General features: G+C 42.9%; 1 protein-coding gene across 2 annotated transcripts in view; it reads right to left on the bottom strand.

Annotated features, from left to right (window-relative positions):
- Positions 1 to 14777, bottom strand: part of GARRE1 (granule associated Rac and RHOG effector 1) — a 131629-nt gene that overhangs the window by 17908 nt on the left and 98944 nt on the right. For both annotated transcript variants that reach the window (XM_033940667.1, XM_033940668.1), the window contains exons 8-11: positions 10105 to 10202; positions 7020 to 7145; positions 4784 to 5787; positions 461 to 626 (exon numbers count right to left, since the gene is read on the bottom strand). In XM_033940667.1, coding sequence (XP_033796558.1) covers positions 461 to 626; positions 4784 to 5787; positions 7020 to 7145; positions 10105 to 10202 — 1394 coding nt within the window. The remainder of the gene's footprint in view (positions 1 to 460; positions 627 to 4783; positions 5788 to 7019; positions 7146 to 10104; positions 10203 to 14777) is intronic.

Here is a 14777-nt window from a genome sequence, read left to right as displayed (position 1 = left end):
TACAGTTAAACAAGTTATAAAGAACAGATTTAGTTAGTTAGTCTTCTACCCCTTTATATACTTTTTAACTGTGAACTGCTTAGATATTTTGCCATACTAAGTATATTAAATAAACCATAAATCTATCACAACTGTATCCAAGTACTTATTTTTACAGTGTACAGTACATCTGGTGATTTATCTTTTATGATGCTTACATATTAATATAGCTGATGACAGATTTGCCTAGGAGACTAGAGCTCAAGCTTCCATTCAGATGAGTTTGGGAGCACTACAATACCAATGTGTTTGAAATCAAAAAGGCCAGCACCCTGCTAGTATAAAGCTATCAATCATCAATTAGCTGAGCACCCTGACCTCCCAGAATAGTTTTAAAAAGAAGCAGTAGTCAGAGGAAAGAAATGAGCTGTTGAAAGAGAAGAAAAGTATTTAAATCTTGCATGGAACCATCTTTTCTTACCCTTCTGTGAAATATTCTGGAAAAGGCCATGGTCTATGTGGGTCATCGGGAACAGGCCAGTTGCTTCGTGTGTTGCTTGGGCGACGAATATGCTGTGCTTGCCGTTTCTGTTGCATAGCTTGGCTGACCCCAGCTACATAACGAGCAAATTCCGGGTCCGAGCCAACTAGATATTAAAAAAAGAGAATCTGACAGTTGGTTGCTGATTTATCTCTTAATTTAATATGATAAGTTTGACTGCCTGCTGTAGATAAAACAATTATGATCAGTTAGCAGATGATAGTTATAGTCAACATGAAAATCAGGACTGATTTCATCCCATGAGACGGCTGCCTAAACCCAGGCTCTGCATGGCCCACATAGATGAAGTCCAGGACAAGGCACCTTACCTTGACTGTGAGTGGCAGTAACCTGATGAACTCAGTGCTCTTCCACTCCTGATAATATTTGGCGCAGATAATGATCCGCAAGAAAAGTGGTGGATTTGAAAACTTATGATTATTCTTGTGGTTGTGTGGGCTAGGGAGAGGCATCTAAGATGGTGACAGTGGGTGAAAGAGCTAATACCGTGTTTCCCCGATGATAAGGCAGGGCCATCAAATAAGACAGCCCCCCTTTTTAGAAAAAAATGTAAAATAAGGCACCCCCCCGCAAATAAGCCACCCACCGATACCTGCGCTTACCCTTTGGGTCACGGGGATCCCGTGGGGACGGCCCCTAGGGTCGCGGGGATCCCGTGGGGACGCCTCCGAGGGTCGCGGGATTCCTGCGGGGCTGGATGTACTCAGTCGCGCGGCTCTTCTCTCTACCTTCTCTGCTTGCAGCACAGAGCCGAACGGAAGTCTTCCCGACGTCAGCACTGACGTCGGGAAGACTTCCGTTTGGCTCTGTGCTGCAGGCAGTGCAGGTAAGGAGGAGAGTAGCCTCGCGGTTCGAGTGGCTACCAAGGGAGGGGGCGGTCCGCCCCGCCACACCCCGCCCCGGTTGCAGCACAGCCGGCCAGGTCCCCTTACTTTTGTGGCACTTCCCCGACCGACCGACAACAGCCCCGGTCCGACAATCCTCCCTGCCCTGTAGCCGCGAATCTAAATTATCTTCTTACAGCAGCTGTAATAAGGTAATTTAGATTCGCAGTTAAGGGCAGGGAGGTTTGTCGGACCGGGGCTGTTGTCAGTCGGTCGGGGAAGTGCCACAAAAGTAAGGGGACCTGGCCGGCTGTGCTGCACACGGGGCGGTAGAGAAGGAGTGGGGAGAAGGACGCTGAAAGGCCATGGGGAAGACGGGAGGAGGGGGGGAAGGACTCTGAAAGCACTTGAAGACAGAGGAGGGAGAAGGACGCTGAAAGCACATGGGGAATACAAAGGGGTGGAGAAGGACGCTGAAAGGCCATGGGAAGGGCGGGGGGGGGGGGGAAGGACTCTGAAAGCACTTGTGGAAGACAGAGGGGGAGAAGGATGCTGAAAGCACATGGGGAAGACAAAGGGGTGGAGAAGGACGCTGAAAGGACATGGGGAAGACAAAGGGGTGGAGAAGGACGCTGAAAGGCCATGGGAAGGGCGGGGGGGAAGGACTCTGAAAGCACTTGTGGAAGACAGAGGGGTGGAGAAGGACGCTGAAAGGACATGGGGAAGACGGGGGGGTGGAGAAGGACGCTGAAAGGCCATGGGGAAGACAGAGAGGGAGAAGGACGCTGAAAGGACATGGGGAAGCAGAGGGGGAGAAGGACGCTGACAGGACATGGGGAAGATGGGGGGAGAAGGACGCTGAAAGGAAATGGGGAAGCAGAGGGGGGAGAAGGACATTGAAAGCACATGTGGAAGACAGAGGGGGGAGAAGGACGCTGACAGGACATGGGGAAGATGGGGGGAGAAGGACGCTGAAAGGAAATGGGGAAGAGAGAGTAGGGAGAAGACGCTGGCAGGGAAGAAGACAGATGCCAGACTATGGGGGGAGCGGAGAGAAGATGGGTGCCAGACCAATTTGGAAGGGGGAAGAAAGGGAGAGGCACAGTAACAGAGCAAATGGAAGATGCAGAAGGAAGAGAGACAGTGGATGGAAGGAATTGAATGAGAACATGAGGAAAGCAGAAACCAGGCAACAAAGGTAGGAAAAGAATAATATTTCTTTTTTTTTATTTTGCTTCAGGATAAAGTAGTATATTAGTTGTGTTGATAAAAATTTATAAACATTAGAGGCTCTGGTAGAAACCCATTTGCAAAGTATGTATTCTTCCCAATTAATATTTTCAAATTAATAAAGTCTTTTTGCTTATTTGTAAATGGGTTTCTACCAGAGCCTTTAATTCAGTAGCATAATTAAATGAAATAACTATTTCTGAAGTTTATATGGACGGGCGGGGACGGAGGGGATTTCTCGCGGGGACGGGTGGGGACGGAGGGATTCCTCACGGGGACGGGTGGGATTCCTCACGGGGACGGGTGGGACTTTGGCAGGGACGGGTGGGATTTCTGTCCCCGCGCAACTCTCTAGGTGACTCCGTGTGGTCCCTCCGTCTACCGTATTTGCCTCCATGGCTGCGTGCCGCGCCTCGTCATGAAGTGAAGAGGAGGAAGTGACAGGACTGCAGCGCGCGCACGTGACTCCGCGCAAGGAAACACAGGCAGCTTCCCTCATCCCTCCCTAACGGAGACTGCAGGAGTTTGTTCACGGCCAGAACATCCAAAAGTGAGACACGCAGACAGGTTTCTTTTGCTGTGAGCAATACCACTTACTGTATATAAAGCCTGTTTAAAATGCATACGGTATATAAACAATGGTTTCACATTGTCAAGTCCCCTCTGATGCTGCACTACAGAATAATCTCTTTACTGTGTTTCCCTGATGGAGAACATTGGGGACATTAAATGGTACAATATATGGTATGATGGATAAAGCTGGCCATACACGGTACGATTTTTCGGCCGACCGATTCTTCAGCCGACCGTTTTCTTCCTCCAACGAACGCATTGCGAACGTACCTATCGCGAACGTAATAAAATTCTGTTTTTTTTCAACAATAACTGTGTACTGTAGTCTTCTTCATGGGTAAATAAGGCATCCCCCCGAAAATAAGCCCTAGAGCATATTTTGGCCTTCCAAAAAAAATAAGACAGTGTCTTACCATCGGGGAAACAGGGTAGTTTATCTCCCATAGACCATAGCAACAGTGGCAGGTAGATTACAGACACAAATGAGAGTATCAATTTCTGAGATGAGATATGGTGGTGGTTTCAAGAACTCCAAAGATATTAAGACTGGTGTTATGAATGAAATCAGATGCATGGATTGTAAAGTAGCACAACAGCCTTAATGACAGGAGACAGAAGGGTGTTCAAAGAACCAACAGCTTGGAGATATCGAGAAACGATTTTATGCAATGGAGTAGAGGAATGTTGAGACCAGAATAGATCATGAAACAAAACTACACTTCTAGGGAGTTTCTAAACCAGAATCTGCAGACAACTGTGCACAGGTGGTGGAGCAAATCACTAAAAACTCTTACATACCAGGAGTGGACAAGACCTTTCCCCCGTTTTTAAACTGAAAGGACAATCAGGTTCATGGATCCTCCCATCACAACACACCATGGAATAGAATTGTGTGCTTCCAAAATTAATGGGTAAAGCAATTTTATAGCTAAAGCTGGGAACTGTGACATGTACCCAGGTGAGGCTGGACTCATTTAGAGCACTGGTCTTTGACTTGGGGGCTGCCGCGTGAGTGGACTACTGGGCAGGATGGACCACTGGTCTGACCCAGCAGTGGCAATTCTTATGTTCTTATGAGTGCTGCAGGGATCTGTACTGGTACCGGTGCTATTTAACTTATTTATAAATGATCTAGAAATTGGTATGACGAGTAAGGTGATTAAATTTGTAGAAACAGAAAAAGGAAGTGGGGAAGGGACACTGGTCAGACCACTGTGTGAACAATTACATTTAAATTATAGAATTTCAGTTAAAATTTGCACAGATATATACATCAATAAAACAAAACGTGGCAGGCATGTAAAGTCCTTTGTAATAGAGCATAAACTGGACCCCAGCACGGTCTGTGTTTGGGCCACAGGGGCCTTCCTCAGGGGTGTAAAAGGAACCCTGTAGATGGTAGCGGTTCTAGACTATCGCAGCGTTTTCCTGGTATCAGGGTTGCTTTTTTCACATTGCATTAGGCTGCAGGCACCTCGGTGTGCCTTTCTGCAAGTAAACTCAGTTTGGTTTGATTGATATTTTATCATTTGGAGCCATCTACTGGGTTACTTTTACACGGAGCAGTAGTGTGAGAAAAGTACAATAATTTTGTAAGCTAAAAAAATATACCTACCTGCAGGATCAAAAGGCAAAATGTCACCCAGCATTCCGAAGACCCCATCACTTTGGTCACGGTTTGGCCAAGTATTATTTCTTGGTCCTTGAGGCTTCTGACCTAGCATCTCAGACATCATACTGTCCATGTAGCTACTCACAAGACCCAAGCTATACAAGTCAGAGCTCAGATCAGAAAGACCAGGATTGCTCCACTGACTGGTCTGATTAATAGGAGCCAGTCCAGTCCCAACAGCTGGTGTTGGCTGCTGTGAAGAACTATTGGGCCATTTCCCAGGTGCACGCTGTTGCTGTTGTGTTCCAATAGGTTGCAGTAGATGCTGATAAAACTGCAATTGGTGCTGCTGTTTTTGAGACTGCTGTTGATGTTGCAGTAATCCTTGTGGAGATAAATGCAGAGAGGAGTGGGAGACAGGCTGCTGTTGCACTGTTCCTGATTTTTGCTCTATTGCACTGGAAGATGCAAGAGAGTTCCTCCTTTTAATCAGTGGAGAGGCTTGCTGGGATTTCCCCATATTAAAACCAGAAAGGAAGTCAATGACATCTTGCATTTCCTGGTCAGTAGGCAAATTCATTCCTTTTCCATCCTTCGTCTCATCTCCTTTGAAATGTTCAGGTCTTCCAATGAGAAATCCATTGACTGTCTGCTTATTTGTGCTCTGAGTGGGTTGTGGTAGCTCCATGGCCCTAGGGAAATTGCCTAAGTTTAAGATGCTCTGGAGCCTTGAATCTATAGAACTAGGTATTTTTATTTTATCTTCCAAGCTACTAGCAATAAACACATTTTTTGAAGGTGTACTGGAGATAGAATAACTTCCGCTATTGCTGCTACCTGAACTGCTGCAGGAAGTTTTCTTTGTAAACCGTGAAGTTAGTTTTGAGAAAGTCTTTTGCAGTCCTCCAGAGGACTTTGTCCCATTCCCAGATGGAAGGTCAATCTGATTCCCATAGTCACAGATCTCGCGCTGTAACAGTATCTGAATGTTGGGCAGTGCTTGCTCCCTAAAACAAAGAAAAAGGGTACTTAACAGCTAAAATGTATCTCCAAATATCTATACATCCAGTTCAGAGAAGAATGAAAGTTATCACTCTTATTGTCATTTAAGTCTCCAGCGTCTGTTTCCTTTATCTCAAGGAATTCCTTCTGTATAAGGCAACTAAAGACATAATTCACTCTAGCTATTGATGCATATTTCTTGTATTCAGTGCAGACATATGTTAAAAAAACTAACAAATCTGATTTACCAATTTCTTTTTTTACTGACAAATCTCATCCTTTATATACAGTATATGCCAAAGACCAGAGGTTCTAAGACAGGAGTGGGCAAGTTCTTCTGACCTTGAGAGCCACATTTGGAGCCATGATTGCATAAGGGGTCTGATGGGGTTCCCCTCACTGGCAGGACTCTCCTAGCCAGCCTCTCCAGCATAAACCTATCCCACCACCGTCCAACGAGTGTAGAATTCTAGCAGCAGCTAGCCTATACCATTACTGCCATTTATCATTTCAATAGCGCTGAAAGGCGTACGCAGTGATGTACATTTAACATTCAATAGATGGTCCCTTCTCAGAAGAGCTTGCAATCGAATTTGGACAGACAGGACATCTCAGGGTTGGGGAGTTTCTAGCAGAAGGAATGAAATGATGGGTATAGGGATTGATAGTGAGTGGGAGTTAAGAGTTGAAAGTAGCTTAAAAAAAAATGGGCTTTTAGTTTAGATTTGAATGCTGCTAAAGACGGAGCATATCTTCCTCAATTGGACATCCCTGCACTGCCAAAGGAGAAATGTCATCTCTACCTTCGATGTCATGTGCATCTCAACATATCACAAGGAGGACATTTCAGGCATTCAGTAATGTCAGCAGCAGGACAGCCAGAAAACCAGATTTGGTGGACCAAATCATACATAAGTTTGGGATATAAAGAATTAAATCAGAAACCACAACCAAATGGGATGATTTGGCCTGCAAGCCATAGTTTGCATGCCCACTACTCTAAGATCCTGATTCATATTTAAATCTGGAGCTGTGTAGGATGTTTTAAACAGATGTAAATTTCATCTCAGTGTACTTAAAATTTATACCTGTACATAGATCATGCGTGGCTTAAAACTTCCATTTCAAATGAGGATTATGTGAAGCGCAGTTACACAGTACAATCTCTGCAGTGCAAAGCCTACCACTTCTGCTTTTAAGACTAAAGGTATAAAAGTACTACTTATGGCATACCTACCTCCCTTCTTTCCATCTGTTGATATCAAACACAGCAGTGTAGAGAACATCCACTAGTCCCAAAGTCTTTTCTGGGTCAAGGCTTCTTTGTAATAATGACATTGTTGCTGGATCTTCTTTCAGACACCTATCAAAATATTATTATTATTTTATTATTATTTATCTATATACTAGTGCTGCCCAATTCACCGATTCATTTCGGGTGAATCGATTCAAATCGATTTACCCCAACCAAAAAAAAAAAAAAATCGGCCTCCCGATTTATTGACTGACCCTCCCAACTCGCCCTCTAAAGCAGGAGCAGCAGCGCTGCCTTTTGCTGGCCTGCTGCTCCTGCTTTAGAGGGTGAGTGGGGAGGGTCAGTTGGGAAGTGGCTTACCCGCTGGCCTCCCGCTGCTGTGCTGTCCTGTCCGTCTTCCCCACTGGCTTCCCAGAATGAATTTTTCTAATTTCAGCAGCCTGCAATAAGATCGCTGGCGCTAGAGATTTTTGCAAGCTGCTGTATGGCTTCGGAGCTCTCTTCTCTCTGCTGCGGTCTTGCCCCTTCTCTGACATCAGAGGAGATAGGCAGGCCAGCCTTCGGGGGAGATGCAGGCCTTCAAAGGGAGGGGGGACAGAGCTTCAGTGGGGACAGGCAGGCAGGCCTTTGGGGGAATGCAGGCGTTCAAAGGGGGGGATGTAGGCCTTCAAGGGGTGGACAGACCAGGGGAGGGGGGCCCTGGTGTAGAAGTACACGGAGGTGAGGGAAGGGGATTCAAAGAGATGTGCATGTGCCGGACTTTGGGGGAGAAGAAATAATGGGTCTGAAAATAGAGGAGAGGAAGAGAGATGATGGACAATGGGATTTAGGGAGGGAAGGAACAGAAAGGGAAAGAAGTTGGACATAAGGGATGGTATGGAGGGGAGATAGAGATACTGGGTAGTTGGGAAAAGAAAGGGAAAGATGGTGGACCCTGGGTGGTGGGGAAGGAGAGAGATATGCTGGATAAAAGGGTAGTTAAGAAAAGGTGGATCTGTGGATGGAGACGAAAAAAATGCCAGACCTCCGGGAGAGGGAAGGGAAACAGAAGGGGAGGACAGAGATGGCAGATGGATGGTTAGAATGGAGAAAGAGGAAAGAAGGAGACCCTGGCAAACAAGTTATCAGAAGACAACCAGAGCCTGGGACCAACAAGATTTGAATAATGACCAGAGAACAAAAGGTAGAAAAACTAATTTTATTTTCCATTTTGTGATTACAATATGTCAGATTTGAAACGTGTATCCTGCCAGAGCTGGTGTTAGACCGCAAACGTGAGCTAGGATTTAACAGAGAGAGGAAAAGTCTTTTTTGTTTATTTTGTTTACACCACAGCGCCAGTGTGGTTAGGAGAAGGCAAAGGGGGTGAAGAGGCTATAAAATAAACCCACCATGATGTTTGAAAAAAACACCCAATTGGGCAGGAAAATCGAATCGAATCGAAAAACCAATTCAGTAGGCTGAATCAAATTGAATCAAAATTTTTTTTCCTGAATCGGGCAGCACTACTATATACCACTTATATTCTAAGTGGCTTTACATTCAGGTACTTTTATCATATTTCCCTCTCTGTCCCGGCGGGCTCAAGCTCTATCTAGTGTACCTGGGGCAATGGGGGGATTAAGTGACTTGCCCAGGGTCACAAGGAGAAGTGAGGGATTTGAACCCACAACTTCAGGGTGCTGAGGCTGTAGCTCTAACCACTGCACCACACACTCCCATTCCCATGTTTTAAAAGTTATTCTCTGATTTAACATTTCAAACACAACATTATATTAGCAATCTAAAGAATATCAGTTAACAACATAAAACTTGAATGGAAGGGGATCAGGCTGGCCTAGTGGTTTCACTAGAGAACTATGTGCAGTGGCCCTAAGTTTATGTCACCAGTACTTGTCATTCAGGTAATGTATTGGAGCCCCAAATGGAAAGGAATGTGTTTGCTGCTACAGAAGGCTCTGACTGGTATATGCATAGCTCTGAAAAGTTCAGTTTCAACCTAGACTTTCTTCTTGCCTTTGGCAGAACTAGAAACTGCCTATGTAGTTGTTTTTGGGACTGGAAACAAGGAGAAGGTAAGGGAAAGGAAAGGAAATTACCTAAATGTGCTTGGTTATCACCATAAAAATAAATTAAACCGACTAATCTCTTTCAATGTATACGTCTGAAACGCTGCAGAATTTAGGGCAATTACAATACTTTGGATTTAATATTTTTTGTATAGGTAAATCTATGCAGTATTTATAACTAGCCTTAACACAATTGCTAATACTTTGTGTACACTGTATTTTCTTTCAATTTCCATATTACTTCTCTAGTTAAAAAATCTCACTTCCTATTATGGAAATTGAGAACAATTAAGCCATATTTTGATTTTTTCTCATTCAGATTGTTGATACAGTCTCTCATTCTCAGTACATTGGATTACTGCAATATTCTCTATCTGTCGATTTCTAAGAAAAATGTAAAAAGGTTGCAAATTATTCAAAATACTGAAGTACAGCTGATTTTCGGATTGAAAAGATCAGATCACGTATTGCAGTATTACCATAGACTGCACTGGTTGACAATAGAAGCCAGAATAGTTTTCAAATTTGGTTGTGTATGTTTTAAGGCTTTGAATGGACTCTTCCCCAGCTACCTTTTGGATCGCTTCAATTTTACTACTAGAAAACATTTACATATTATACAATTTTTTGACTTTCCATCTGTAGAGAGATGCGTTTATAAATGATTTCTTAGTAAAATTTAGGCATATCTGGCAGCTATGTGGGACAAACAAGTTAGCATTTATATATCAATTTCAACCTGTTATCTAGTCTTTAGAAAATCACTTGTTTGGTAAATATTTTGATTAATTTATTATGATCATACTACAAATGGTTAGTATCTCTTAGTGGTCAACCGTACTGAACCACAAGGTAGTTGCAGTATATAAGAACTTATGTAATGTAATAAAATATACAGCAGCAGGTTCAGAGTTAATAAGTGATTACAGCAAGAATCTATCACACCATCTAGCAAATCAAAGGCAGACGGGTTAAGTCTGAAGCAAGGAAAGATTTACCATGTTGATGGAACTTGGACAACTATTCTAGAACCTTCAATACTAATCTGTGGAGCATATGCTTCTTTATTTTCAATCTGTGCTGTATCGACCACTACCTACAAAAAGGAAATAAAAAGGAAGATTACTAAACAATCCAACATGCTACTTAGCTATTAGTTGCCATTTCTCAGCTCCAAAATCTCAGGTCCATGTCAAGATATTTTGCCTCCTATATATGGCTAAATTCTTGTTGGTGAAGAGATGGGAGGGGTTGGGGACAGTGGTGATGGGTAATCTCTCTTAACACCTCTCTGAGGCCCTATCAAGTAGTTTGCTATTTAAGGTCCAATGATGCTTCCTCAGAGGTTTCCATGGTTGGTATTATGTATAATATGGCCTCCTAGCTACAGCTACTTCCTGCTCTACATGAACCTAGATGCACCAAACAGACTGACCATATCAAAAGTAGTATCAGCCAATATACTCCTTCAGTTCATACAAATTCGCTATCCCAAATAACATTCCCCCCACCTTTGAAAAAGTCCCTCATGTCATAAGAACATAAGAATTGCCATACTAGAAAAGACCAAATGTCCATCAAGCCCAGTATCCAGCACAGATTCCAACAGTGGCCAACCCAAGTCATAAGGACCTATCAAGATCCTAAGTAGTATAACAGATTTACATAGTAACATAGTAACATAGTAGATGACGGCAGATAAAGACCCGAATGGTCCATCCAGTCTGCCCAATCTGATTCAATTTAAATTATTATTTTTATTTTTTTTTTCTTCTTAGCTATTTCTGGGCAAGAATCCAAAGCTTTACCCGGTACTGTGCTTGGGTTCCAACTGCCGAAATCTCTGTTAAGACTTACTCCAGCCCATCTACACCCTCCCAGCCATTGAAGCCCTCCCCTGCCCATCCTCCTCCAAACGGCCATGCACAGACACAGACCGTACAAGTCTGCCCAGTAACTGGCCTAGTTCAATCTTTAATATTATTTTCTGATTCTAAATCTTCTGTGTTCATCCCACGCTTCTTTGAACTCAGTCACAGTTTTACTCTCCACCACCTCTCTCGGGAGCGCATTCCAGGCATCCACCACCCTCTCCGTAAAGTAGAATTTCCTAACATTGCCCCTGAATCTACCACCCCTCAACCTCAAATTATGTCCTCTGGTTTTACCATTTTCCTTTCTCTGGAAAAGATTTTGTTCTACGTTAATACCCTTTAAGTATTTGAACGTCTGAATCATATCTCCCCTGTCTCTCCTTTCCTCTAGGGTATACATATTCAGGGCTTCCAGTCTCTCCTCATACGTCTTCTGGCGCAAGCCTCCTATCATTTTCGTCGCCCTCCTCTGGACCGCCTCAAGTCTTCTTACGTCTTTCGCCAGATACGGTCTCCAAAACTGAACACAATACTCCAAGTGGGGCCTCACCAATGACCTGTACAGGGGCATCAACACCATCTTCCTTCTACTGACTACGCCTCTCTTTATACAGCCCAGAATCCTTCTGGCAGCAGCCACTGCCTTGTCACACTGTTTTTTCGCCTTTAGATTTTATACTACTTACCCTAGGAATAAGCAATGGATTTCCCCAAACCATCTCAATAATGGCCTATGGGCTTCTCTTTTAGGACATTATCCAAAACATTTTTAAACCCTGCTAAGCTAACTGATTTTACCACATTCTCTGGCAACAAAGTCCAGAGTTTAATTACACGTTGTGTGAAGAAATATTTTTCCGCTTTGTTTTAAATCCACTACTTAGTAGCATCATCACATGCCCCTAGTCCTAGTGTTTTGGAAAGAGCAAACAAGTGATTCACATCTACCCTTTCCACTCCACTCAGTATTTTATAGACCTCTTATCATATCACCCCTGAGTGTCTCTTCTCCAAGCTTAAGAGCCCTAGCCACTTTAGCCTTTCCTCATAGGGAAGTCATCCCATTTCTTTTATCATTCTCATTGCCCTTGTCTGTACCTTTTCTAATTCCAGCAGCCATACCATAAAGCGATACAAGGACATTATAACATTTTCTTTGTTTTCCATTCCTTTCCTGATAATTCCTAACTTTCTAATTGCTTTCTTAGCTGTTACCTACATTGAGCTGAGGGTTTCAACGTATCCTCAACAATGAGAACTAGATCCTTTTCCTGGGCAGTGAGTTCTAAAATAGAACCCAGAAACACGTAGCTATAGTTCAGGTTCCTCTTTCCCACATGCATCACTTTGCACTTGCACACATTAAACGTCATCTGCCATTTTGATGCCCAGTCTCCTAGTCTCACAAGGTCCTCTTGCAATTTTTCACAATCCTTTTGTGATTTAACAACTTTGAGTCATCAACAAATGCAATTATCTCACTAGTCATGTCCATCTCTAGATCATTGATAAATATGTTAAAAAGCAACAGTCCCAGCACAGACCCCTGGAGAACCTCACTATTTATCATCACACAAATATGCAGGAAATGAGAGAAATATATCAACATCAACAACTAATACCTCCCTTTTGAACTACTTTCAAGTTTTTTTGTTTTTTTTAAACTGTTCAAATATGAAAAAATGTGATCTTTAATGTCAACAACTAGTTAAACATTTCTGTAAAGAAAGAAAAAGGAGGAAAAGGCCTCAAATCCCTTTATGCTAAAAGTACAAGACTAAAAAAGCATACTGGAAAGAGAAACTACCTCATTGGCTTGAAAAACCTCCCAAACCTCCCTGTCTAAGCAAATGCTGGTACAATAATTTAAATCTGATGTTTCTTAAGCACAAAAGATTATAACAGCCAAATTTGTAAAGCCGTCTATAACCAAAAAAACAGTGACAATACTGAATAAATTTATCTTGTTCAAGTCATTCATTATCCCCACGTTTTATATGCACTGCATGCCAACTCTGCTGTGCCCCGGTCCACTGCCGACGATGGCTAGCTGGCGTTTCGCCGAAGGGCTGCTTCAGGGCAAATGGACTCATTCTGTCAGCATTTCTGTCTTACGCTCACTCTGCGGCAAAGTGGCTTTTTTTCCTTCTTTACAGTAATATTTAACTAGTTGACAATGAAGATCACATTTTTTTCATATTTTGAACAATTTAAAAAAAAAAAACTTGAAAATAATTCAAAAGGGAGGTATTAGTTGTTGATGGACCTCATTATTTACCCTTCTCCATTCAGAATATTGATCATTTAAGCCTACTCTGTTTTCTGTCTTTCAACCAGTTCTTAATCCATAATAAGACATTACCTCCTATCCCATGGACTTTCTAATTTCCTCAGAAGTCTTTCATGTGGTACTTTGTCAAATGTCTTTTGAAAATCCAAATACACAAAATCAACTGGCTCACCATCTGGCTTTATTCCAAAGTTCATTCATCCCTTCAAAGAAATGCAGTAGATTGGTGAGGCAAGATTTCCCATGACTAAATCCATGTTGGCTCTCTCTCATTAATCCATGCTTACGTAAATATGTTCTGTCATTTTGTTCTTTATAATAGTCTCTACCATTTTGCCTGGCACTGACATCAGATTCGCCGGTCTATAATTTCCCAGATCACCCATGGAACCAGTTTTTAAAAAAATCGGTGTCACATTGGCTACCCTCCAATCTCCCAATACTATGCTGGATTTTAAAGAAAAATTATAACTCTGCAAACTCATTTTTCAATTCTATCAACACTCTGGAATGTATACCATCCGGTCCAAGCGATTTTCTACTGTTCAATTTGTCAAACTGACTGATTACATCTTCCAGTGTTAGAAATTTATTTGAGTTGAGTTCCTGCCCCTTTGTCACCAAGTGACCCCCCCTAGCTCAGAAATATGGACAAGGGTGGGAGTGTCTGCACTTCAAGGCCCCTTTAAAGATAGGGCCTTAGAACACTGAGCTGACTTAGCAATTCGATGCTCCTGGACAGGAAAAATAATGCCAGCTTTGAGCAGTACCAAGTTAGAGCAATTTGTTATTTGCCCCCTTAAGAGTCCTTCTAGGCTTGCTTTAAGAATTTTTTCCCATGTGGATTAGGAAGTGGGATGGAGGGTCTAAACCTATTTAGCAATGTCTTGGCTCCTTCAACAAACCTTTCAACCACAGTCTCTGGGATCAAAAATCACTTATCTCTATGTTGCAAGTCTCAAACACTGTGTTCTTTTATTTCTCCAAAGTTTATTGAAGAAATACAAAAAGATACATAACAATGCAACCAACAGCCCATACAATCACATCCCCCCACTCCGCCAAGTCATATTGGGATTCTTCAGTACGAGACAAAACAGTCCAAGTCAAAACAACCCCCCCACCTCCCATCCCCCCCAACCCATATGGGTGCAGAGAACAAACTATGAACCACAAACGTAGCTGGGTGAGACCACTAAGGAACCAATGACCACTTAATGTAAGGATCCCAAACCTTCAAAAACTGAGAGAGGTGATGATGCACGAGAGCTGTCAATTTAGACATACAAAAAATAAAAGCTAATTTCCCCAATAGATGCTGCCTAGTAGGAGGGTGAACCTGCTTCCACTGTGCAGCCAGCAACAGTCTGCTAGCTGTAAACACATGAAAAGCCAAGGTCTGACAGGAGCACGGCAATGCCCCATGCGGCATATGCAATAAAGCACTGCCCATAGATTTACGAATGGGCCTCTGAAAAATTTCATTAAGAATATCAAACATCATAGA

Source organism: Geotrypetes seraphini, chromosome 4 (assembly GCF_902459505.1).
Source record: "Geotrypetes seraphini chromosome 4, aGeoSer1.1, whole genome shotgun sequence".
NCBI lineage: Eukaryota > Metazoa > Chordata > Amphibia > Gymnophiona > Dermophiidae > Geotrypetes > Geotrypetes seraphini.
This window is presented reverse-complemented; position numbering and strand designations above follow the sequence as displayed.